Below are 27890 nucleotides of genomic sequence, written 5' to 3'. Positions count from 1 at the left end.
TTTTCAGGTTATTAAAGTCATATTCATATTTCTTAAAAACAGTTATTCTCCTTTTTAACTTCTTCACCTGATTGAAGTCATATACCGATTTATTCCGGTGTAATTTCTTATTTGTTATATATTACAGACCTTTCCGAAGCCATTTTATATTTCTAATTTAAGTCACTCCTTATAACCTTAAGTCTGTGAAGTCATTTTATCTAAGACTAATTCATTTAACAGAATTAGGCTCTCAACAAACATAAACTCGATTTTCCTGACTAGCCACGTCGGATTTTCCTGCCCTGCATACTTGCTTCTTGAAATAGGGCTATGCATTCACAGAGGAGTCTTAAAATATTTAATATAGTTTCAAAGGCGATATATGTGTACGATATATGTATTTAAAGGCGATATATCTGAAGCCGTTTGGTTTTAAAATAAAATGTTTAGAATCTAAAACTTTCTCTAAGGGTCGAGTTATTTTATTCCCTTGCTGTTTAGTTTTTTCAGTGTACCTTCTAGTTGTTTGGTAATTTACTCGACGCTTCGCTTCTTTTACTTTCTCTCTTTTAGTTACTCTCAACATTATTGTGCTTTTAATTCACTAAAGATACAGCCCTCTTCTTCAGAATAAGATGCAAACCTATAAGTCTTCTTAACTTTAAAGTAACTTCTTATTTTATTTCCCCATTGTTTTTTTTTATGTTTATAATTTTTAAACGGTAAGGGTACGGGGAGCTGTAACAGTATTTTTACTTCTTGGATCAAGCTCCAGTATTATTTACTATCCTCTAAACTTTCGCCCAGCTTATCACAAACTTCATATAATTTTGCTCTGCTTAACTAAGGTAAGGTAAGCTTACATTTGCTTCTTCTCAAAAAAACTGTGCTTTTCTAATCCTTGTATTTAAAGAAACCTACACAATCAACCGTAGTACTTTAAATTCATTGGTACTAATCGAATTACAAGCACCATTATCATCTACTTAGATTGCTCCATTATAAATATATACCGGGTGGTGCGTCGCCGAGCGAAACATAGGAAATCCCATGTAAATTTTAAGGCGGTCAATTATTGGTTTCCCTGTACATTTTACAGAAAAAATGTAAGATAACTTTTTGAAGAGACCAATCTGGCAAACCCTCGTATAAAGTTTCAAAAAATTTTAATAAGCGAATCTTGAATTATTCAATTAAATGTAATTGCAAAATTACCAAATTTTCGGTTCAGGTAAAACCAGACACCAGCCACCAGCAAACAATTTGTTATAAGGCTTTGTCAAATCTGACGTACAGCCGAATACAAGAAATGTTTTTTTTGGCTTAGTGGGGAAATAAACTGAAAACATTTTAGATACTGCTCTAAAACTGTTTCCCGCATAATGTCACTTAATTATGGCTATTTCTTCGTCGATTAAATAATTCATACTTGTTTTCAAATATCGACTGTCACTGATTTATTGTCGCTTTTCCTCACGTCAGTGACAATATTCATTTTACTGGTGCCCGTTTGGTTTTACCTGAACCGAAAATTTGCTAATTTTGCAATTACATTTAATTGAAAAATTCAAGATTCGCTTATTAAAATTTTTTGAAACTTGATTAGCAGTATCATAACTGACACACTAGTGTTTATTCCGACAGACTGTAAACAGATTATTGTTTTGCCGTCTAGACTATTCCACTAAAAACCGACTGGATCAGGTAGGAGTTTGCTAAAATCTCAACAAAGATTTTCAAATTCCCAAATAATTCGTCGCCTCAATTCGAAAATTGTCTCTGTTCAGAATAACGCTTAATATCAAGTATCCTCACTGGTAAATGTTAATTAAATGGCCATTTATTTTTAATGAAACTAAGCACGAGCCTACGATCCAAGGCACGCAACTAAGGAACTGAAACCATGAAGCATATATTTTGGATTGTCCTGATTTCTCGTAAATATGCGGCAGAATCCTTCCGGAATAATGAAATTTGATATTGTGCGTCAAAAATTTTTTATATTGGGTTCGGAACGGTTCTTGAGTTTAGAGAAGTGAAAGTTCTACTTCAAAAGTATTTTTTTAAATTTTACAACAAAATCTAGCAACTCTCATAGAGTCAAAATGTAAAAAAGTGGTTAGAATGGGTCTGACGACTGTATCATTTGTCAACTATTTTAACCAAGTCTTTAAATTAACATCTCTGCTTCCAGAAAGGTCCAATAACGAGTATCTCAGAATAAAATCATGTAATTGGTTTGGACGAAATTTGTAAAATCACCCCTTATACTTGGTTATAGTACTTAAACATTTTTTAGCTTGAAACTGTAGCTGATCCAAAAAAATTATTTTCAGTGCTTGTAACAAGTGTGTATCCAACTTTGACCATCATTGCAAGTGGCTGAACCATTGCGTGGGTGGGAGAAACTACGTTTCCTTTTTAATGTGCGTTAGTAGTGCGGTAGCAGCAGCCGCTTTAGTGGCTGCTTTGGCTATGGCTAACCTGGTATACCATCAGTTTGGGAGGAATGAAGAACTGGAGCCAAATGAATCTAAGGTTAGTTATTCTTAGAAAAAATAAAAAAATATATATCTTATAATCACTAATAAAAAAAAACCTGTATTTCATATCTCTGAATTTTAAGCGATTTTGTACGTTTCAAAAACAAGAAAACTTATTTTATTCGTTTGGTTTAAAAAAGGAAATTTTAAAAAAGTCAACATTAGAGTTTCCACTGTTAAAACAACAAAGCCTCGAGTGTCGTGTCTGCTTTACGAGTGCTAGACCTTTTTGTCATTTATATTTATTGCTCCGCAAAGAAAGGTGTACGTGAGCACTAACAGAAAATCGAGAAACGAAACCGTGACTAATGATAATACAAGGGTCAAGTACTATTATTATAACTGGGTAATGAGAAAAAGGGAGGTTTTATTTCATAAAATAAATTTATACGTTAGAACTATTTATTTAATTAGTCATTGTGACAACGACAAGGGCTATGGAAAATTATGGAGTTTCGTCACGCTCACAATGAGTTGAGAGACACAAAATAACACTAAATACACATTAATATCTTTTTAATATGCCACTGCTACTAGTAACGCCTGTTCTCTTGCATTGACAATTCCAGGGCAGCCTTTAAGGCAAGTTACCGAAATCGTCGGGGCCACAGCACTGTGTTTTAAAACTTGTATTACTAGTATACTTTTATCCTTATCATTTATTATTTAACCTCAACTAATTTTTAACTTATCCGTTTCCAGGTACATTGCGTTTTCCTGAATATAAACCTTGTGTGAAACATCTCGTACGTTACATGAAACTCCATTTTAACACAACTTTTAACACAAATAGTAATTAAGATATTTTAAATTCAAATATTTTTACATAAACAATAATATTGGGTATGTAAACAGACTCATGCACTCGTGCTCCATTCCTTTGACTGCCCTTTAAAAGTAAGTATGTAACTGAAATAAAAATGTAACTGATGCTTGCCGAGAGCTACCGAAAACCGGTACCTACTTAAGATGATGGTGCCGGTTTTTCCTGGAGTAATAAGACAATCGGGTTTATTTTCAGAACGGTTTCTAGAGCGCCTCAGGATTTGTGTGGTTGACGGCTCACGTGAACACAGGTAGCTTTGATTGGAGAAAGTAATTTCAGGAGTCGCAGGAGTGCGCATCAAAATAAAACTAACACTGTTAGGTATGCCCTTTAAAATGCTGTATCACACTATAGAATAGCCATTTGATATACCAAATTATAACGTCGATAAAATATTCATTATTAAAGTCCAGTGCAACGATATATTAGAATGGTCACCCGTCAAAACACCAGCATTCCACCTGCCAAACAATGTCGTCCACCTTCTACTGACATTGTTTGAGAAGTAAAATGCTGGTGTTTTGAGGGGTGACCATTCTAATATATCGTTGCACTGGACTTTACCAGACATTTCAGCTCACTATTCACTGGTACGTTAAGCTATTTAATTTTTTTTAGCACTGTTGAATAGACATTTTAATGCTGGTTATAAAGATGTGTCACACGATCAGGTTTCCTGTTTGACGTGAATCAAAGTGAGGTTAGCGCGGCGGTGAAGAGGTGATTGACAAATATAAAATTAAACGCCCCCTTGTATATCTAAATTGACGTGTTTTTTTTTAAGAAGCTATTCGTTTCGAAATGAAATTCGTTATTAAGACACTAATAACTAATATATACCGAGAGGGGACACTCTTCAAATAGTCAAAAATGCTACAGTATGTACAAAACTCTAAAAAAGTAGTTTGAAATAGGGCATCGATAGTCGGAAGTGCTTTTTTTCCATGATACAGGGTGTTGAAATTTTTCAAAAAAATTGTTTTTTTTTCCCTCTATATTAAAAACGCTTTAAACGATTTAAATGAATTTTTTAGGTTTTAAATGATAGGTAGTGAGACAACTTTTGAGGAATTGTAAAGTAATGTCTAGGGATGGACTTGCAGCACCTGCACGTTAAATTTAAAAAAAAAACAGGTACGCCACTGTTTTTTTGAAAAAATGTTTTTTAAATACTTTGTTTATTTCTAAAAAAAAACAAAAAATACAGCTCTTGTATTTTTGCGATCCGACACACCGTTTTGGTGCAAAAAAATAAAATGCATACCAGTTCTTTATTTTATTATGCTTATTCTATTATAAGTTATTATTATAGTTTTTTTATTTCATGAAAATTGTAGGCAGTTTTTGATGGTAATCTTCATAAAATAGAAAAAGAAAATACTAATAATAATAATAATAATAATAATAATAATAATAATAATAATAATAATAATAATAATATCAAAGTGTGTACATGTTTTTGATATGTTTAGTGTCGGTGCATACCTATTATCGTATTTTCACGGTATGGGAGTCTTTTTTTAGGAGATCGGATCGGAAGTCAATTTTTGCAGAAAATTGCAAATACTGTTGTCAGACAGAATATTAGAGGTCAGAGAGAACTCCAGCACGATGGCTGTCCAGCGCATTTCGCTTGTACTGTAGGGTAAGGCTTTCTTAGATTAGAACTACAACAACAGGTGGATTGGTAGAGGTGGCCCAGTTCCTTGGCCAACAAAATCACCTGATCTGGCACCTCTAGTTTTTATTTCTGGGGTGTCATGGTACAGCTTATCTACGCAACAATCTGAAGTGTAATCTGAAAAAGTATATGTTTTTAAAAATACAGTGTGGTTCTTAGAAAGGCACCTTAACGAAATTGGTTAAAAAATGTAAGCCTATGCTTTTCTTGAAACAAAAAAACAACCTAAAAAAAGAATGTAATAAATAAAGAAACTAATAATTCGAAACATAAGTAAGTTCAACTTGGGCTTCGTGACGTCTGATGTGTGACACTCGCGGGGACGACAAATCGTGGATTGCTGTATACGCTACGACAACCCTGGATTGTTCCTTATCACATCATAATGAATCCTGATTCTCTGTAAAAGTTCCTCCCGAGTATCGACAGAAGTTGAATACACCAAGGTTTTGAGATGACCCCATAGGTAAAAATCTAATGGCGTTAGAGGATGTATTCTCCTTTCTCTATCCAACTGTTTGGAAAAAACGTGATTCAGGTGGTTTCTTGCAGCAACGCTAAAATGAGGTGGGTCTCAATCATGCATTAAAATACATGTTTTGGCAACTCCAAATAAAGTTCTACATTCAATCGTACTGCTTCGATTAAATACATCGATGACTATGGCGGCATCGTTCGGGACAAAGAATTAAATATCACCTTTAAGTGCGGGTATACACGATCCATTTTCAACGGATGCAGTAGAAACGCAGTATGCATTGGTACGACAACACCTAGGTTTAAATAGGAGGCGATACACGATGCGTTAGCACCGCATCGACGGAAGGGAAATGCAACTTGCTGCGGTAGCAACGGACGACGGATGACGGGATAGTCCTATCCAACACACGTACTTAAATGTATCGCGATACCCGTTCCGGTTGTTTCGCCCGTTTTTAGTAATTTTCACCAAAAGTATTACATTAAATATCTTCTTTTAACACAGTTAACAGTTGATCAAATGATTTTTTAAACATTCTGTAATAATTGAAAAACTTATCATTATTCTGCCAAATATTTGTAATAAAATTTGTCGATTTTTTTTTCTACACCACTTTCAACATATGAATGCCTTCAATGTTTACGTTATACTAACTCTCGCAAAAGATCTTCTGCTTCAAGACCACAAATAATTATTAGCAAAGAAGATATTATCTCTCTTTAAAAGTCTCGAAGCAATTAAATTTTGGAATTTTTCCTAGCGCATATCCGTTTTCAACGAGGTATCGCGTATATCCCATGCGGTAGAACTACCGCATCCGTTGGCACCGGATCGTGTATACCCGCACTAAACCAGCATCCAAAATAAAATGTATTTGCGGTTGTTTATTTGATATTTTATGGCAGAATCAGTGGCGGCACGCGGCTTTATTGCAGTTGCAATTGCTCTTCAGGTGCACTTATAATTAGATGTATTTTGATGGTGGTTTTACTTAGATATCTGATTCAAACTTTATAATTCGTTTTACTTCTTTTGCGTTATTATGTTAGTTAATTTTGGTGTTGTTTTTGTTGTTATCGTTACTGCAATTTTTAAATTGTTTCATTAAAATGGCATTTTGACGGCCATTTTAAGTTGATGTTGCTTCTTCAAAAGCTTCGGAGTTCTTCTTCTACTCCTGATACCTATGCAAGTAATGAGCAAATCTGGGAATTTAAACATAATTAAACAAAACAAACTTCAATGTCATGACTTGTTTCTAAATATGTTCGATTGTCTTCGACGCGAAAATATGGATCACCCGGAAGCATCAATTGACGTTAATATCTTGGTCTACAATTTATCGTGTTGTTAAAGTTGGAAATATTATAGATCATTCCATAAAGCGGAAGCAGGTCAACCAACATCAGAAGTTGCGAAAAATTGACAACGCGATCAAGGACATTATTCGATGAATAGTGTATGGTTTTCATGAAGACAATTTAGTACCAACTTTGGAAATGGTAAAACACAAACTAAATGAATATCCAGACTACTGTATATCTAATAAGCTTTTGTACCTAATCATACAGTAGCTTAGAGACCCTTCGAAGTATTTTAGTGGAGTGCGGGTTTAAGCATAAAAAACTTGAGAATAGGATAATTATAATAGACTCAAGGCGTATCGTTGCACTTCATCAAGAATATTTACGCAATATTAAAAACTATCGAGAATTTAACAGAAACATAGTGTATTTAGATAAAAAGTGGTTCGATACTCGTCATTATTTTCCATGCCGATGGAGAAAATGGTTTTATTTCGAGTGCATTCGAGTGCTTTTATCAGTAAAAACATTGCAAAATCATTGGCGATTACCACCAAGATATAACATCAGAGTTATTTGAAAAATGATTCACAGATCAGCTTTTGCTAATTATTCCACCTAACTCTATTATCATAATGGACAATGCTTCTTACCATTCCCAAATATTCTATGAAAACTAAAAACATTGACATTCTAGAAAAAGTTCCCACTAAAAAAGATTTACTGCAAATTATTAAAAATTATAATTTTAAGAATAAGTACGTTATTGACAGTATTTCTGCAATTCATGGACATATTTTACTAAGACTGCCTCCCTATTATTGCGGCTTTTTGACGCAAACAGACAGACGGGGTTTGAACTGGTTTGGGAAACCATAAAAAAATGTAATCGCTCGCCTACTCTGAATGGGGAAGTAATTAAAAACATTCGCCAAGTTGTACGAGACTTTGAGACTAACATATGGAAAAATTGTTTTGAAGGCGTTATTAAAAAAGATAAAGAATATGTTACTTTGACCCCCGTGCCACCCACAGTAATTCAACCTGATATAAATTCCAGATCTGAAGAGTCAGACTTTTCTGAATAACCAGCCAGCGATGGTAAGTTTTTAATTATTTCTTATATTATTGTACAAAATAAAATTTTTGTGCAATTTTTACGCAAAATTGATTTTCGAAATTAAGCAGATACATACATATATATTTCTGGAAAAGTAGGAGTTTAAAAAATTTGGTATTATTTATTTTTAATGAGACACCCTATATTTTACATATATCAATTTTGGATTTTATGTCAAAATTCTAAGAAATTTGATGTATGATATGGCATACTTTTATTCCACTGTTTTTAAGTGATAAGTTTTTAATATTATATATTAAGCATAGTGGCGGAAAAATTTCAACATAGTGGAACAAAAATTTTCTATTTTAACTTTTTAAGACCTGTGAAATGTCTTTAATTTTAAATAATCTCGACTGTCAAAAACACTTTTTTTGAAAGAGTACAGAGAAAAAAAGATCAGAAAGAATAGTGGAATTTGTTTAGTTTTGCCATAACCTCTTAAATTCATCATTAATCTACCAATTTAAAATAATAATTGTAAAAACATCTTGAAAAACAAAAAAATATTAATATAAAATAGCTTCAGATTATATTTAGTTGTATTTCAATTTTACATTTGGGACGCCACTGACTACTACAAAACCTCCTGAAATAAAATGATTTTGCTTTTTCATTTTGGTCTGGTTAAACTATACTTGTTTATTGTGTACCATAGTAACGCTTAATGGCGCATTTAAAAAAATTGCCAATAAAAAATAAAATTCTTTTTCAGATTAAACATCTTAAAATGGAACTTCTCTGTTGTTTGAATAACTATCGCATCGCTGAAAAAAAGAACTTAACATGGTTCTTTTTAATTAAAATAAAACAGTGATTCCTTAATTTTTTTTCTCCAAAACGCTTCATTTTATCTATAAAGAACAAGAGTACCTTTTCTTTAGTTTAAGGTTCAAGCTATTCACATTTATTATTTCAGAGTCTTTGTCATACGAAGTGTTAAAAATATAAGTTTTTATTAAAAACCGATTTCCAGTGGCGTTCATAGGGAGGGCCTATAGGAATTTTTTTTATAGGAAAGTTATTTTTTTTATTATAAATATACCCATATAACCATATTATTTTTTATTTTCTACCTGAATCTGAGAGATTTTTCATATTTCCGGGACACCCTGCCTAATTTGATTAATGTCACTTTAAAACGAATGACCTCTAGATCAGAAATCTTATATTTTACTTTGATACTTTACTTCAGAATGCAAGTAGCATCCAACACAATTCTACTTTCCATAAAGCATTTATATCATAGGCAAATATCAAATCTCTATTGTATTTCAATCTAGTAATCAAATCTAAGAAAATAGCACAGGACCGTAGTGAGAGTCTTAAGGCACTTCAGATAAGACTTCAATAGCTCCAGTTATAAAACCACCCACCTTCACTCATAAAGGCATAGGTCCACGACACCCAAAACATTAAGCTTTCAATCAAGCATCACAGGAACGACGCAATCAAATGAAAAATCTGTATATACAGGATGCTTTTATCCGATTCTCATTTGTTATTAAAATTGTTGTATTTTTTGGTTCTGATAAGTATTAGGGTATTTGACGGATTTATTTTCAAATTTGTGTTAATAAAGCCGTATAAAACTCCGCACATCTATTCAAATTTACAATATGCAAATACGGTTTTTATTTACGGCGTTTGTAATAGAAATGCTACAGTTGTTATTCAATACCAAACCAGTGAAATCCGAAATAAAACATGAAAATGAAGTGAACAAATGAAAATCGACACTCAAGATATAACTCGAAGGCCCTTTTCCGTACAATTAAAAATCAAATGATATGATATACAAAACTAAATTTGAATCAGTTTATACATACCCTTAATGAAACTAAACTAGTCAGGGTTCATTAAATTATTTGCTTACAGGGGACATAAGCAATATAGGTATTTCTAATTATTAACATACTGTACGGTAATTAGCAGCCTGATCAACAAAACCTTATTTAACCAGTATGATCTCACATACCACTCAACACACAACTGCACTAAGCCCTTCTTTAAAATATGTTATACAGTCCCCTTATTTCAAAGAAAATTGATTTTTGCTGACACTCACTGAGAAGGTAGTATATTTACCTGTTTCTACAACAGAGGAAAAATAGTTAGCAATGTAATAACGGTGGCCTAGGATTCTTTACCAATGTTTAAAATGCAAATAACTTAAATACTGATGGAGTTACATGAAATAAACAAGAGTATATTTTTATTCAAAATTGAACGGCCTTTTAGATTTTCTCGTCATTTTAGCCATAACTGATTAGGCAAAAAAGATATGTTGTAATTTACCTAAGTAACAGGGTGTAACTAACGCTCTGTATAAATAATGCTAAATTCACCACAAAATTCGTATTTCTCATGTCAAAACACATAAAGTCGCCAATTTTCAAGACAATACTGCTTAAAGTCACAAAATTATTAAGAAATTCCAACTTTAAATACCCTGTATCTCGCAACATTTGTATAAGACATATTAAGCTCAATCGCCATATTTTGGTGTGTAGTATCTTCAGCTCAGAGATTGCCCATTCTTAATGAATCACCCTGTATATCATATATAAATAGCGTTGATTGAATATTTGGGACAAATGTTTTGGACTAATATTCAATCAACGTAAATAGGATATATACCTATAATAGCAAAGCGTTTCTTTTATATTAAATATTTCATTTGTGGTAATATGTAATGTTACTAATATTAATGCTCCGCCTTGTTTCCTTGGCATACAAATTAAATTTCCTACAACCTTTCAATGTTTTTTTAAGGCTTACTCTAACAAGCATTATAAGAAATATGCTTATTATTCACGTTAGTACTAATCAATCTTTGCCCAATCATAGCTTTCAACTTAAGTTACTAAAATATCCTTTAAATACATATAAGTTATGCATCGTCATAAATGAGTGTCATCATTACATTATGATCTTAGGCACTATACTAAGTTATAAAGGTCTTTATAATGTAATTTTTGTTGTCAAAAAAATAAATAATCTAGTCATATAAGTCAAACTAACCATTTTCCAATTATGTTAAATATTGAACTGTATGAAACACATACAGCAAGTAAATTTTCATTGGTCATTATGTTATATATTATAATAAAGTCTTTAATATGATAAAAAGTAAAAAGACTAGTATAAGGCTTAAATGCAGAAGAAGCCTATTACACATTCTTTTTTCAACTAGTTTTAATTTAAAAGTTTTGTAAGCCTAAAATAAAAACAAAAATTAAACAATACAATCTAATAGAATAAATAATAACCATAAGGAAAAGAAACTTAATAAAAAATCATAGTGATCAAAATAAACTTAAAATACAAGTATTAAAGAAAGTATAAATTTAATTGATCTGATTAAAAAGAAGGATTAAATTAGTTAAATAATATTCTGCCATTTTCTGATCAAATTTGACTTTTTTTACAAGAATTCTCTGTTTAAAATCTCACGAATTTTCCACGCTTTCTTTTTAAAGAGCATTTTATTAACAAGTGGTGGCGATAAGGTTTTTAAAAATGTCAATAGAGCGCTTTTTGACAAGGGTAGCCTCGAGGAGCTCAAACAAGGGGCAAAAATATATAAGAAAGTGCTTTTAATGGCCCCAAAAGACTCTCATTAACTTTAGGATCAGATTTTATTAACTTTTTTAAGGTAATGTCATCTATTTTATGATTTTTTTGTAGATAGCCTTTTACAGAAATGCGTTAAAAGTTATAATTAATTAAGTATTAATTAATAATTATAATAATAATAATAATAATAATAATTATTATTATTATTATTATTATTATTATTATTATTATTATTATTATTATGATTTTCAGTCAAAATAGCTTGCACTCCCTCAGAGGGGAACATTTACTTATCCCACATACTGAAATATCAAAGGGAATGAGCTCTGTGGGGGCCCTTACCAGGTTATCGGGCCCGTGGTGACGATCAATGGTATTGCTTCTCAGAAATGTCTTTACAATTCGGGCTGTATTTAATAGCACTACTTTCTATAGTTCCTGTATATATGTTGATTGAATCCTAATTCTTCAATGCTTCTTTCCAGGTTCTTTTCTATGACTCCTGTAGTCGACATTATAATTGGTATCGTTCTAATAATATTCATTTACCATTGCGTCTGTAGCCGTACTTCTAGGTCGCGGTACTTTAAAATTTTTTCTGAGTACCCACTTCGATAAGCAATGTTATCTTATGTTGCTTATCCACTAAAACTAAGTCAGGTATGTTACTACTCACAGTTTGATAAGTTAAAATAGTACGATCCCAATAAAGCCTAAAGTTTTCATTTCCCAGAATCCTTTCTGGAACATACTTATAATAAGGTCGCTTTTCATTCTGCAGAACTTTCAGTTTTAGAGCGAGTTCTTGACGTATAATTTTTGCTACCGCATCGTGTCTCTCTTTGTATTCCGTGTGCGCAAATATTTGGCAACCACTTGTTACGTGCTGGATTGTCTTAGATGTTTGGTATTCATATCTACATCGGTCATCTTCAATAGCTGGATCTTTTGCTATGAACTTTAGATAATTACGCGTTGGAACAACTTAATCTTGGATAGCTAAGAGTGAACCCTGTGTTTCGGGAAACATTTGTCCTCAGATCAGCCAATAGTTTGACGCACATTTGTCAACATGTTCTTTAATGAGCTCGTTAATATGTCTTCCGTGCAGAGGCTTCTGTTTCCAGTTTTGTATTTTGTCATTTGTTCTTTGATAGTTTACTATGATTTCTTAATTTTTCAGTTTAAATGGGGTAAACTCGTCTATTTGCTTTTCTGTATCGATAAATCATCTTCCTCCTATCATCGTGGTTCTCTCAAGCGCACTTCTGGGATAATGGTATTTGTACTTAGTAAGGAGGGTTTTCATTTTCCTTTGTATATTCGCATTATCGGTTCTACTCCATGTAATTACACCAAATGAGTAGCCCGTATGAGTAGGCGTATATGTAAATTACATTTCAAACAAAATTCATGCATTATTATTATTATTATTATTATTATTATTATTATTATTTATATAAAAAGCTAACCAGTACTTAAAAAAAGATACTAGACTGCTTTAAATTCACACCTAAACTTATACTTGTTTGTCATTTCGAAGATATTCAACGTACACCGAACAATATCCTTGGTAAAGTAGTCTATTTAAATAACAAAAGTCCCTTGTCGTATAAAATGCTCATAAACTCCAAAGTTTCTCGTTTTCGGAATGTAAAGGGTAAAACTTTGTTTTTGATAAAACTAGACAAACAAAACTTACTTATAAATGTTTGACCTTTAAACTATAATAGAGCAAATTAACCGACTAGACTTTCAAGATTTGCATTTTTTATAAGGCTTATTTAACCCGGTTTTTAAGGATTTACATAAAATCGATCAAGCACAATTAGGGCCAGTGCATTTTTATTTTTCAAGTAAAGATCAAATCAGTTGTGGAAACTGAACTTTAATTACCCGGGTGAGCGCTAGTTGCCTTCTTATAAGTTTTAGTTAATGTTTTATTTTAACTTATAAAGAAAAAAAGATTAGCGTATATGATTTAGATTTAATATTGCATTAACATTTTCTCAATTCTATCCGAGCCGCATGATATTAATATTCCTTGAATATATTAGGGGTATTTTAGTTTCCTGAATACAAATGTATTATAATCTGAATACATCATAAGTGTCTGCTATTATAAGAATGTTATACCGTCCCAAGCGGTTGCCTATTCGTTCGCCTTCGGCATCCTTAATGGCGGCTCTGCTGTCCGAGAAAATTGAAACGACGGTGTTGTGGTATCCAGAATATAAAATTACGTGCTTTCCCAGCGACCAAGTACTGTTCAAATTTAATGAAGAAACGACTGAGCAGTCGTTTCTTCTGGAGCCGTTGGCGTACCAAATGGTCCCTCTGTTTAGTAATGCAGGCCTATTAGATCGCTGCCGGACAGTTTGGATTTTAGGCGTGTCCACAAAAAGGAATCAAGGAAAAAAAATCATATGAATTCCTAGGTCATTCCATAGCACTAATCCATCTACTAGGAAAGTGTTCCACAAACGTGAAATCGTGGTCTTTTAAATGTAATAATACAGTTATAGCTATAAAAAATCGCCTTTATAAAAAACTAAGTGAGTTTTTTCTGTAACAAGAAATAATGTGTTGAATTCCTTATTAGTTTTTAGTTAGACTTTAGCTGTATAAGGATGCTTATATTAGGTAACTATATTAGTGTTTTTATAATGTAGTGTTATTTACCTAAATAAATGTTTTACATCAAAAATTACTAAAAGATTTTACCTTAAAAACGCATTTTCATATTTAATTTTACACAGGAAACTATGTTCACTATGTAATTTTACTATTACAGAGAAAAATATGTAAAAATCTACGTACATTTTAATTACTTAAACATTTTGCATTTCTTATTATGTTTTTATTTAATTATACATATAAAATGTAATTATACAAAATATATTATGGTAAACAAATTGCCAATGTAATGCTAATTGATTTAGGTATTTTGTCAGTGTATCTCAGTGGCTATATCCATAATATAGATAATAATTTATCTTCATAATTAGTTATTTTGTTGGATATTACCCAATTACATAACTAATAGAAGTATATTATGTCACACACGGAAAATATCAATTTAGAGAACACTATCTCACACGCTCAATTATTAAAACGTTTATTAATTACGAGATATCACCTAAATTACATTAACCCCAAAGTGTCTACTATAAAATTTACTCTCAAAGAGGATTGGTGGTAAGGTTTCTTTTCTTGATCCTTTAAGAAAAAGAAATTTACAAAATTTTGAAACTAATGGTAATCATCAAATAATGGTAAAGAGAGGAGTGGTAAAAAGATTTTTACGATCATGCAAACATTATCTGTAATGATCAAAATTTAACAACTGAAAAAGATTTTATTAAAAACGCCCTAACGCAAAGCAATTATTCAAAAGAATGATCGAAAAATTGCTTCAAAGAGTTTGATAATCCAAGTTTAAAATTATATTATCCACTTTTTGCCACAGATCCTATTTTACCACATATTCTTCGTTTTTCTGATAAAATTTTAAAAATTAATATTATACCTATTTTAAAATCTCAAAGTACATTACGCTATCTTTTAATAACAACCAAACCTTTTAATTAATGAATTAATGAATATAGATCTTACATAAAACACAATTATTTTTAAAATCCAGAAATTACACAATATATGTTTGACAGAAACTGTAGAATAAACGACGTTATTAAACCATTTTGAGCAAGCCGTAAGTCATTGTTCTGGGTCAACTTGCATTTGTGTGGTTTGTTTTTTAAACTTTTGATTGGATTTAATGCTTTTCTAGCTTTGAGAAGCCGAGGATGTGAAAGGAATAAGGATTTTTTTGTTAGGGAAAGGTAGAGTGTGGGAAGGGGAATTGTTGAGTTAGAGAAGTTTTACCTTACTCCAGAGTTTTTTTTGTTATTTTAGTATAAGCTGAATAGAGATTTGTGAGGTTCTCGTTGCTTGCCCTCTAATGAGGAATTATTTTATTTTATCGTAATTGAGATCTTTTAATTTTGCATTTTTCTTTTTAATAAATTCAGCCACTATATCCATTTATAGATCTTTGTAAATGCCGATATTGCTTAGGAACAATGGGGAGTTTACTATTACCCTTAAAGTTTTATTTTGAAATACTTGGAATCGTTTTATTAATGTTTTACTCGCTTGTGATTGAACCATATAATAATTTAGATCTAATTGCTTCTATATAAATGTGTAACTTATTTTCTATCGAGAGTTAAATTTTTCTCCTAACGTAGGGATATAGTGATACTATTATCTCGTTGCATTGCTTAATTTCTTGCCTGGCATGATATGAAAAATAATTTTGCTGTCAAAATAGATACCTAGGTATTTAACTTAGCTTTTCCAGAGGATTCTGTCATGATTAAATTTTGTAAATTTTCCAAGTCTCGTTATTTTAATTTTCAATTTTTGGGTCCATAACAGTAACCTGTCAAGGCAAGTTTGCAATTTTACGATGTTTCATAAATGTACGTATCATCAGCAAAAAATGTTAGTTTGCGCCTATTTGAGGATATCTGCCTGATACACATTATACAGTGCTTTCATTTCAAAACGATCCACCCTTAATAACTTTCTTAAAAAAAAAAAAAAAAAAAAAAAATCACGTCAAATTAGATGTACAGGGGGACGTTTAATTATGCATTTACTGAAGTTCTGTCAATCACCTCCTCACCTCCAGCTAACCTCACTTTAATATGTCAAATGGGAACAAATCAAGTGTGATACATCATAGTAAGGAGCGTAAAATTCTCTATTCAACGGTACCAAAAAAAAAATGAAATCGGTAAATGTGTAAGCAAATAGTTAGCGAAAATGTCTAGAAATAATGAATATTTTATTTACGCCAAACTTGGTATTTCAAATGGCTACCCCATGGTGTGATACATTATTTTAAAGGGTTATTCATTATATCATTCATTATGCTATCAAGCAATTAAAGTATAAATCGGTAGGGTGGAAAAACAAATTTAATTATTTTAACAAATTTATTTTATTAAATGTTCAAAATGCGCGCCGTTATTAGCAAGACAATAAAAAAGCCTATTTTCAAACTCCTTACGAACATTGGCAAGGGTCTGCCCGCTAATTTCTCTGCATTCTTGAAATATTCTATTTTTTAAACTCTCAATACTCTCAGGTGGGGTTTTATAAACTTTGCTTTCTAAGTAGCCCCAAAGAAAAAAGTCCAGTGGGGTTAGGTCCGGAGAGGCCATTCGATTGTACCACGTATGTCAATCCACTTTTCTCGAAAATTTTCATCAAGCCACTCTCAAACTACCAAAGTGTAGTGCGCGGGAGCTCCATCCTGCTGAAAATGTATATTATTTTCATTCAATAATATAGCACCATGTTGATCTACTTGATTTTCCATAGATTGGATGATGGAAGGGTATATTGCATTTTCTAAAAGGTTTAAATAAATTTCGCCAGTCAAATTTTCTTCCAAAAAAAATGGCCCTATTATTTCATTCCCATAAATTCCTGCCCAAACTAAACTTTAATTTTTTGGGGATGTTGGGTATGGCCTTCCCGAAAAGCATGCGGATTTTCATTATCCCAGTATCTATAGTTATGTCTGTTCACCAGGCCATTTAAAAAAAAGGTCGATTCGTCACTGAAGCAAATGTTCTTCAATAAATGGAGATTGTCGTCAATTCGCTGGCACATCACTTCACAAAATTGAATTTTCCTATCACAATCATCTTCTCCGAGTCATGAAGAATATGAATTTTATAAGGAAAGACAAAGTTGGATCCATAGCAAATTGTCCTAGTACTTCAACTTGGCATGCTTCATCGACAACTCTATTTTCATATTTTTTCTTATTGCAAATCGATCCCGTCTCTTCAAATTTTCGTATCAATTCTAATACGTATTTATGGCTCACGTTTTTATCTTGATACTTTCATTAAATGCTCTCGCGGTTCTACGAGCACACCGATCTTGAACTCCATAAAGGAAAATTATTTCTATTCTTTCGGCTGGCGTATATAACATTTTATTAACTCACTGTTTTAACTAAAATTGAAAAATTGCTCGCGTCAAACTGACAGTTTTATCAATAATAAATCGCCTGCTGTTTAAACGCCTTAAAAATGTAAGGTATTGCAGTGTTTTTTTGTTCCTATTAGGTAGGTTTCGCAAAAAATATAAGTGAAATAAATACACATACAAAGTATAAGACTGCAAAGATTTTTGCAAAAAATTTAAAGACACTCTTTTTTCTCGCAAATAACGGTACACATTCTTTACTGAAAAAAATAAATAATTTGCTTGAACTAAATGTACTGTTTGTTACCACACATTTTAACTTCTAAATTGCTTGTATTTTTTTGATGATCTATTATAAAAAATGTAAGAATTTTAAAATGATGTAGGTACCACACTAAAAGTATTCATTTAAAATACCAAAGTTTGGCGTAAACAAAATATTCATTATTTCTAGACATTTTCGCTAACTATTTGCTTACACATTTACCGATTTCATTTTTTTTGGTACCGTTGAATAGAGAATTTTACACTGCTTACTATGATGTATCACATGATGGGGGTTCCCATTTGACATATTAAAGTGAGGTTAGCTGGAGGTAGGGAGGTGATTGACAAAACTTCAGTAAATGCATAATTAAACATCCCCTAAGCCTGTATATCTAATATGACGTTTTTTTTTTTTAAGAAAGTTATTAAGGGTGGATCGTTTTGAAATGAAAGCACTGTATAATACTGGTGAGAGAGGCGCTCCTTGTGGTAACCCAGCTCGCGTGTTTCTATATTTGTATTCTTGTTTTTCTTTAATTATGTTTATAGCGAATTTTTTATTTTTTAAAAAGCTTTGATTTGAGTTTTTATGTATCTGACAGATAGGTCCGGTTTGTTCATTTTGTAAATAAGACCGTCGTGCCATACTCTATCCAAAGCTTTTTCGATGTCAAGCATTAACATGGCGGCCGATTCTTTGTGGTTAAAAGCATCAATTAGTGTTGTAATTGATGTTCTGTCGAGAGACCACTGTAATATGTTCGTCGTGTAGCTTAAGGGATGGTCCCAAGATGGACAAATAAAACAACCATTTTCTACCATATTCCAAATTAGACTATATTTTATTATATATTAAACGGTTACACCAATTGTTATTATTTACATATTTCCCTTATGTCATCAACCCACTTAAACTAAACATATATAGTTGCTTAATACTCCTGATAGTTTACAATACTTACACATTAACCCCACGTGCCTTATAAAATATTTAACCTACTTATATTATGTTACACCTACTGCGCGAAGGAAAAAAAAACACTTTTATACAGTGTGTTTTTTTTTGTTACTAGGGCCCTAAGAATTATATAATTTTACTCTATTTTTATGTACTTCTATCGGTTTTTTATTTACCTTTAGAACTATATTTTCAGACTTGTCTTCTATCACTTCATATGGTCCACTGTATACAGCATCCATTTTACTATTTCTTGCACTATTTTTTAACATTATCTTATTACCTATACTATATACAATTTCTTTACTATTTACATTACATTTTTCTTTTCTATTACTTTTTGATACCATTACATTATTTCTTGCGTCAATCCACGCCTGTTGTAATCTATATTTTAATTCGTATCCAATCGAATTTAACCAAATACTCCATGTTGAAAGATTTTTTGATGTTTGAATACGTACATAACTTCCTAATGACCTATGTGGCAATCGTCGCATTTTTTTACAAAAGCAATAACGTCTTTTTAAAGTCCGACCCAATAAAAATATCTTTTTTATATTATTTAGCATACGATTGATTTGTACCAGCATCTCCACCTGTTGGTAATATGTGGAAATCATCTTTATATATAAAAATTCTTGTCCTAACTGATAATCAACGTACAGCCCAAATAATAAAACCTAGAAATATGAAATTTGGGGACAACATTCCTATGGTTATGTAGGCGTCCACTAAGAAGGGATTTTTGAAATTCCATCGGGAAGCGGTTGAAACCACCCCTTATGTATCATAGCTTCAAAACTATGCATTTTTTTAAAAAACGTTGAAACACGTCATTTTTACTTAATTTTTTTACCTAATTTCCATTTTTTTGTTTTTTTAAGGGGTTAAAATCACGCTTTAAGATTTTAATATTTTGTTTTATCCTTAAATTCATTGCTTTTCAGAAAAAAAATTCAAAACACTTATTAAACTTATAGCGTTAAAAATTAACATTTTTACATATTACAGAAAGGCAAAACAAAATGTGTTGTTTACAAAGAAGTCCTTCAGTAGAACTTTTCTTTTACTTTCAAATTCCACGCGTGCAACTCCGCGGGCATTCAGGTAGTTTAAAATAATTTGCCTAGTCTCTGGATCTACAATATTTTGAACATATTTTTACCACTGATATTATTGCGATCTTTTAATAAATCGCGATTTTTAAAAAAGTTTTCTATAAATTGTGCACATTCATTATTTTTTGTTATTATTAATTCCGGAATATTATATTTCCCGCATATTGTTTTCAGATCTCTCAACGATGCACTTAGTCTCAACGCCGATCCAAAGTTTACTGAATAAAATACGTATTTTATTCAGTAAAATATAACTTTGGCCGATCGAGTAACCTGATATATGCAAATGTAAACAATATTTTCCTTGTTTATTTAAATAAGATTTTCATTCTTATAATCGTATTTTATATTTATTATTGTCTATTTCTTGGAATTTAGATTTAAAGACTGGTCGTAATATGAAAAATTCATTGGGACATTTAATTATTTCAACTAATCCAGGGTGATCAAGTTTGTCATAAGGAGAAAATTTAGATGTTTCAGCAGTTTCCGGATTACTCATTTTATTCATTTACTTGAATCATTTTATTCAAATTCGGTTTACCCATACTTCCAGCGACAAAAATCCATTGACCTAGTTCACTAGGTAAAATTACATAATAATCATTTACATCTAAGTAGAAATATTTAATAATCTCACATGTTGCTGGAATTTTTTTTGTAATAATATTTTTAGATTCTGTAGGTATCCCAACCTTCTTATTATTTACCCACAAAGAAAACAAAATTTTTTTAATAATTTATAGTTGCTGCATAAAAAAAAAATCAAATCCTAATAATCCATGTATACCTCTTTGTAATGCATTCACTAACAAAAAGTCATGACTCAGGTTTACGTTCTTTACGTGCAATTCTTTACTAGCAGAACCGAGTGCTACTAGTGACCCGGGAATGTCTTTTAGTTTTGTTTGTTTTGTATAGTCAATTCTTTCAGTATTTGGTATATATTTATGAAAAATTATACTCACTGAGGCACCTGTATCTAGTAAAAATAAATACTTACAAAGTTGGAACCATTTCACTCAAAAATATGTACAGTTTTGGGGGGCTCGCAAAATCCAATTTTGATTGGGATTTACCTCGGCACAATTTTCTATTCCCGAATCATCAGAATTTTGGATAGCATATACTTTATTATGATGCCCTCGACGAAAATTTCTTCTATTATTAAAATTTCCAGGAAAAGAATATTGTCTTGGCCCATTATTTTGGTCTCTAAAAGAAGTATTAAAATTTTGCCGAAAATTATTATTGGAGTTACTTCCTCGGAAATGTGTAGCGAAGCTCCTACCCTTACTACCATTTGATATCGATTACTGCGACTATTATAATGGAAAACCTGATGACAATCCTTTCTGACGGTAAGCTCCTCGTCTTTAACTCATCTTATAGCCTTACTTAATTTTGTATAAATATATTATATTATATATTATTATATATAAAATAAATATATTCTTTTGCTTCGATAAATGTTTTTTCATCATGTGTACTTTTGTAAAATTTTAATTTTTCACTTTCTAATTCACTTCTAATTCTATTTAATTTACTTACATAACGTTCAGTTTTACTTTTATCTTCTTTTCTCTCCTTTGGATCTTTCCCCAAATTCCTATGAAATACTCGGGTTTCCTCCAATAAATGGCGAAATTTGGTTATCGCCGACATGGACCATTTATTCCCACTAAACTGAACACTGGATTGGTTTTTTCCCCATTTTTGTTAGTTTATTTGCTACTTTAGTTCCGTAATTTTAATGCCAATAAATTCTATGCCACTGGCAGGGTCGCCATGTAATATGTTCGTCATGTCATTACATGGCGTCGCTATAGGGGATGGTCCAAAGATGGATAAATAAAACAACCATTTTCTACTGTTCCAAATTAGACTATATTTTATTATATATTAAACTGTTACACCAATTGTTATTACTTGCATATTTGCCTTATGTCATCAACCCACTTAAACTAATACATCAATACATACAGGGTGTTCATTTTAAAACTTCCCACCACGGATTTATCGAAAACCACTGTAAAAAAAACGCCGAAATACGTCAAAAGGTTTGTCAAGGGGGACAACTTTCTAACCTAAAATTACTTCACCCTCTGCCCCCCAGGGTCATCCCCTTAAAAATTTTAAATGGCAAAGGGTATCGAGTAATAACTTGTTTAAAAGGTCTTTTGAAGTCTTTTATTTTGACGTTTGATTTTTTTAAATCGGTCGATTCGTTTTCGAGAAAATTAGAAAAATCTTTGTTTATCTTAATTTGTTCAGATAGGAAACAAAAACATGAAAATATAAGTTTTTATTTCAATAAGTGTTCAAAATGTTGCCCGTATATATTAAATGCCATTGGTTAGGAATAAAACAAATGACTTCTCAGGAAAAGAAATAGAAGTTCATCATGATGTACGTCCAATAGTAGACAAACGACAGAAGAAAGTAGAACCTGAAGAAATTCACCAGGAGTATAAGGAGTCGAAAGGTATATTGGGTTTCCTTAAGTCTCCTGAAAAGAAAGAGAAAGAGGGAAGCATTGAAAAAGAAGTTTCTAAACCAGTACTTTTAGCAGAGACCATTGCTGCCATGAAGAATACCACTGACTTCCTCAAAACTGAAGTCGATATTTACCATGACGTAAGACCTTTATTACCGCTATCACCTAAAGAACAACAACCAGTCGAAGCAGTTTCTGAAAAAGAACACAAGGAGTCAAAGGGTTGGCTTGGTCTCTTTAAAAGTCCCGAGAAGAAGCAATTGTTGATGTTGATGGCCAAATCTGCAATTCGTTTATAATTTAAAATGGAAACTACCAACATAAATAGCAATTCCGAAGATTAGACGTGGAAAAAACTAAATAACAACCTGATTTTTTTTCCGCATTCTTTTCATCAACACAGATATCCTAGGCGAACTGTATTTATTGTTATAGCTGCTTAGTTATTTATAGTTGCTAAGGAAAGTAAAGAATTTATTTTGCCGTCAGTTACATTTGTGACAGTATTGGAATAGTGAAAATTTATTTGTTGAATAGAAGATTTTACTTCCAAAATAGTATACACACTAGCCGAAAGAGTGGAAATTATTCTAATTTATGGTGCTCAAAATCAATGTGCTCGGCAAACTGCCGTCACGTTTAACGCCAGACATCCGGAAAAGATAACTTCGCATATGTATGTTTTGAACCTTGTTACTAAGTTTACTGAAACTGGATCTGTTGCAAATAAAAAACGTGATCATCGGCGAATTTGGAGTTTTGTGAAAAAATGACTGAAGCGATTAATGATAATACTATTCATGTAAAGAATATCTGCTTCAGCGATGAATGCACATTTTATCTAAATGGATTTGTTAATAAGCATAACTGTAGATATTGGAGCAATGAAAATCCTCATGCATTTGTAGAAGGGCATACCCAGTACCCTCAAAAAATTAATGTATGGGCAGGCATTTTAGGAAATAAAGTGATTGGGCCATTATTTATTAACGGAAATTTAAATGGAGACATTTATTTGGATATGTTGGAAAATACCATCAATCACTGAATCCATTGAACACCAAATCGGTGATGATGGAAACCCTATACTTGATGAGGCTGAAATATATTTTCAGCAAGATGGCGCCCCTCCTCACTTTGTTCTTCCCGTTCGGCAATGGCTAGATGACGAGTTTCCAGATAGATGGATAGGGCGAAGGGGGCCTATAGAATGACCTGCTAGATCTCCTGATATAACGCCGTTAGACTTTTTTCTATGGGGTTATTTGAAATCTATTGTGTTTACTCCCCAACCTGAAAGTTTGGATGAACGCATCATCGACAGCTGCCATGATATCTCACAACATGTTTTTGAAAATGTCCGTCAGGAATTTGAACATCGCATATATCATTGTTTGGCCAAAAACTGTCAACATTTTGAACACTTATTGAAATAAAAACTGATATTTTCATGTTTTTGTTTTCTGTTTGAACAAATTAAGATAAACAAAGATTTTTCTAATTTTCTCGAAAACGAATCGACCGATTTAAAAAAATCAAACGTCAAAATAAAAGATTTCGAAAGACCTTCTAAACAAGCTATTACTTGATACCCCTTGTTATTTAAAATTTTTAAGAGGATGACCCTGGGGGGCAATGGGTGAAAGGGGGTGAAGTAATTTTAGTTTAGAAAGTTATCCCCCTTTGACAAACCTTTTGACGTATTTCGGCGTTTTTTTTAAACAATGGTTTTCGATAAATCCGTTGTGGGAAGTTTTCAAATGAACACCCTGTATAGGTGCTTAATACTTTTAATAGTTTACAATACTTACACATTAACCCCACGTGCCTTATAAAATATTTAATCTACTATATGTTACACCACTTCTGAACCCAAATTGTTCTTCCGGATTGACTTCTTTTTGATCTAGTTCGTCATGTAGTCGAGTTAGCACTAGTTTTTCATAAACTTTACCTATAACAGGTAATAAACTGATTGGCCTCTGATCATGGGCTCTTTGTAGCTTTGACCTCTTTTTGGGATACCACCACAGCCTTTTCCCATGTTTTATGCTGATAGACACCTACTGTAAATTATTGATAGGTCTAATATTATGTTATTTAGTATGGTTTTTATCATTTTATTTTTAATACTGTCATAACCTGGTGCTATTCTATTTTTTTGAAATTTAATTAGGTCTCGTGAAATGAATGCGAATTTATTTAATTAATTCTTATTTCTTTAAGGCTTGGGATAGGATTTAGAGGTGTGGTTTCAATTTGAGTTAATGTGTTTCTTATTTCATTTATTATGTTTAGGTTCAGAAATTGGTTTAAGTTGAATTGCTTTTGTAATGAGTTATTAAATATTTTTACTGTTTATCTAAGTATACTAGAGTATTTTCATCCTTGTAAATAGGTGGAAATATCGTTCTAGTTTTTCCTCTCAATACCTTTGAGACATGCCAGAACTTTTTTATCTCGCATTCTTCTGCCTAAATTATTTGATATAATTTTTCTGTCTGGGTATCTAATTTAAGCTTCTTTTTTATTCTATTTCTTGTTTTGATGTAGATTTTTGGTCCGCCTTGGAAAAACTAGATATTGGTATTTAGGAATGGGAATTTGAGTCGTGCATTTCTTGAATTCTTATAGAATCTTGCATTTTTGAGACTTCTTCAATTTCTTTGGATTTTTGTGTAGTGAAAATTGGAAGAGTTTCTAGAAAAATTTCTTTGAATATATTCCAGTTTGTCACTTTCTTAATGCAGACTATGTTTTTAGAAAAAATGTCAGATAGGAGATCACTCTTACAGGATAGGAGAGTGATCGGTACAACCAAGTTTAGCAATATTTAAAATGTCTGAATTGTCATAGTGTAAGGTGTGCAGATTCTGCTGGTGCTAGTACCTCTATAGGCTGTTCTACAATTTTTCTAGTGTTTCTGTTGCACAATGATCATTTTTACATCCCCAGGATCTGCTTTTAGCATTCCAATCTCCTGCAAAAGGACTGGAAAAATTCAATCGTATCAGGTCGTATTCAAATATTTGGACGACATGTTCTGATTTTAATGTTTGTTTTGGTCGTTCGCAGTTTGAGAGGATTATTATGTATTTGCTACTTATAAAGACTTTATAGATGTATTTTCGATAATTGGTTCGGTATTTGGTCATTGGATTAGTTGGTGATGTATATTTTTTAATAAAGATTGCTGTGCGTTCATCTAGTATATCTGGTCTATCTTGTCTATGTATTATATAGCTTAGAGTTTTTAAATTTAAAGCTGTATGGGTTCTTAAAATGATCTCTTCAGCTAGAGCAATGACAATATTTTGGTTATTTATAAACTTTGCAAACTCAATCCTCTTGGGATATAGAGGATATAGTTTCCATTCCAAGAAATAATTTTGGATTTCCCCTGGATCTTGAGCCATTTAGACAAGCAACAATTTAAGCGCTGGGTTAATGTTTCATTTTTTGGATATTTTTGCTGCTAGTGCATTTTATCAGGGTTCATTAATAGTTGCGCTATTGGGGTGTTATTATTATTATAGTCCTTATTTGCTGTATTTTTTGCTTTAGTAATTTTTTGTTCGGCAGCGCTGTTATTACCAAACGACTTGCCGTGAATGTGGTCGCCCAGAATTGATGCGAAAAGCTTTTTTTGTACTGTTCGTTGTTTTTGTTAAATTAAAAAGTTTGTATTTTTAGGGCATTTTTTAAAACTCGCTAGGTAGCTCCATCCGCAATTGCAGCACACAGCCGAGAGTTATTCGTGTGTTGGCGCTCTTTGTACCAGTGATCGCCGTTGCACATGAACATCAACATTTAAGACAACTCGGCTTTGCCCTGCAATTGCTGAGCGAGTGGCCCGATTCTTGACATCGATTACTGATACCAGAAACCTATCAGTATCTAAATTTATTTATTGATATAAATAAATGTATATGAATATAATATAAAATATATGATTATATGTAAATGAATTTATCATGTTTTTATTTTGATTTTTCTGTTTATTTTTATTTTGAGGTTTAATAAATATTATAGGTGTGAGATTGCCATATGGGTAAGAGGAATCTGATGAGTTCTGTTTCCCTACTTTAAAACAGCTTAATTCTTCTGGATGGAAACCCATAGATTCAAGTTCTTCCCTGATGTCGTTCAGATTGAAATTTTTATCAAATCCTCTTTTGTCTTCTTCGAAAAAGTAAGTATGATAATCTAACTCTGTTTTCTGTAACCCTCTACTCTTTTTGGGAAGAGTGCCAGCCCTAATTTGTTATTTTTTATTTCAAATTTTAATTTATTTTGTATTATTGCGCCAATTGTTTCTACCCAATTGTTTGGACTTCTCGATACTATTTTGGGGATATTGGTTTTTGTTTCTTGTAGATATTTGCTCGCGCTGTTTCCAGCTAAAGAGAGATGTTCGGGAGAGGTTAGGAAAAGTAGTGGTTTTTTATTTGGGTTCGAAAAGTCTGGGAACTTTCTGTTAAATTATTGTATATTTTTAAGTGATTTTTATATTATTTAAATAAAATTTAAAATGTTTTTTAATGAATTATCTTCGTTTGACAATTACGTTATTTGGGTAACTCCACTTAATTCGTTATATTTATATTTTGCTGTCAATACAAGGTATTTAGTAAACTATATATTTTGTTTCAATGCTAAAGCGTACCTTAAGGTCCCAGTTACATACAATGTATGTAACCGTCACACGGCCTTGTCCTAGACCGGGCCAACCCCCGGTGTGACATATGGTGGAGGCGCCGTCCCTTTTTCCTTTTTTTTAGCGAGACATGTTAGTTTTTTTTTTACTATACAGTTTAGACATAAAGTGGAGGCACAGTTTATTTTCTTTTCTATACAGTATGATTAAAAATTTAATTAAGATCTTTTATTTTTATTTTTGATTTGCGACATAAAGAGGAAATGACAAAATTAATAATTTAAAAAAATAATTTAGAGATATAAAATTTAATACAATAATTGCGGTCTTCGACATTAAGGTCTATTTTATTTTATTTATTTTTTTTGACATACTTCAGTAGATATATCGAATATATGTGAATATAGGTGATACTTTAAATTTAAGTTTTTTTTTTAATTCAGCGAATTTTATTATTCCATTTATTATTTATTTCATAATTTATTTATTTTTTTTTAAATAATAATAATGGGTTGCAATATTAGTAAAGAAACCGTGCAATCCAAAATTAGTCGAACAGAGCAATATATCATAAAATTATCCGGAAATTAACGAAACTTATAAATAAATTTACAAAAAATACAAATAAATGTCGTTATACTGTTAACGCTAATTAACGAAGACGGGATTGTAACCCGCAGTAAAACAAAGAATAAAGTCGAAAAACCAGGTCCCTTAGATTTTTCAAATATTTCCGAATTTAACCCCAAGCACCAAAGCTCGAGTGCTAATGTATTTGCTCCGGCAGTGTCATTAAAAAGGACGCCACCAAATTCAGCGAAAGTTTGTGGTAGCCAATTTACATTTGATTTGCCATTACACAAAA

At 31.8% G+C, this 27890-nt stretch overlaps 1 protein-coding gene across 1 annotated transcript in view; it reads left to right on the top strand.

Moving 5' to 3' along the window:
• Window positions 1-27890, top strand: part of LOC126735468 (palmitoyltransferase ZDHHC11) — a 107215-nt gene that overhangs the window by 52565 nt on the left and 26760 nt on the right. The window contains exon 4 of the mRNA XM_050439462.1: window positions 2319-2520. Coding sequence (XP_050295419.1) covers window positions 2319-2520 — 202 coding nt within the window. The remainder of the gene's footprint in view (window positions 1-2318; window positions 2521-27890) is intronic.

Source organism: Anthonomus grandis, chromosome 1 (assembly GCF_022605725.1).
Source record: "Anthonomus grandis grandis chromosome 1, icAntGran1.3, whole genome shotgun sequence".
In the NCBI taxonomy this organism is placed as follows: domain Eukaryota; kingdom Metazoa; phylum Arthropoda; class Insecta; order Coleoptera; family Curculionidae; genus Anthonomus; species Anthonomus grandis.
The sequence above is the reverse complement of the archived record's forward strand: the minus strand, read 5'-3'. Positions and strand labels throughout refer to the sequence as shown.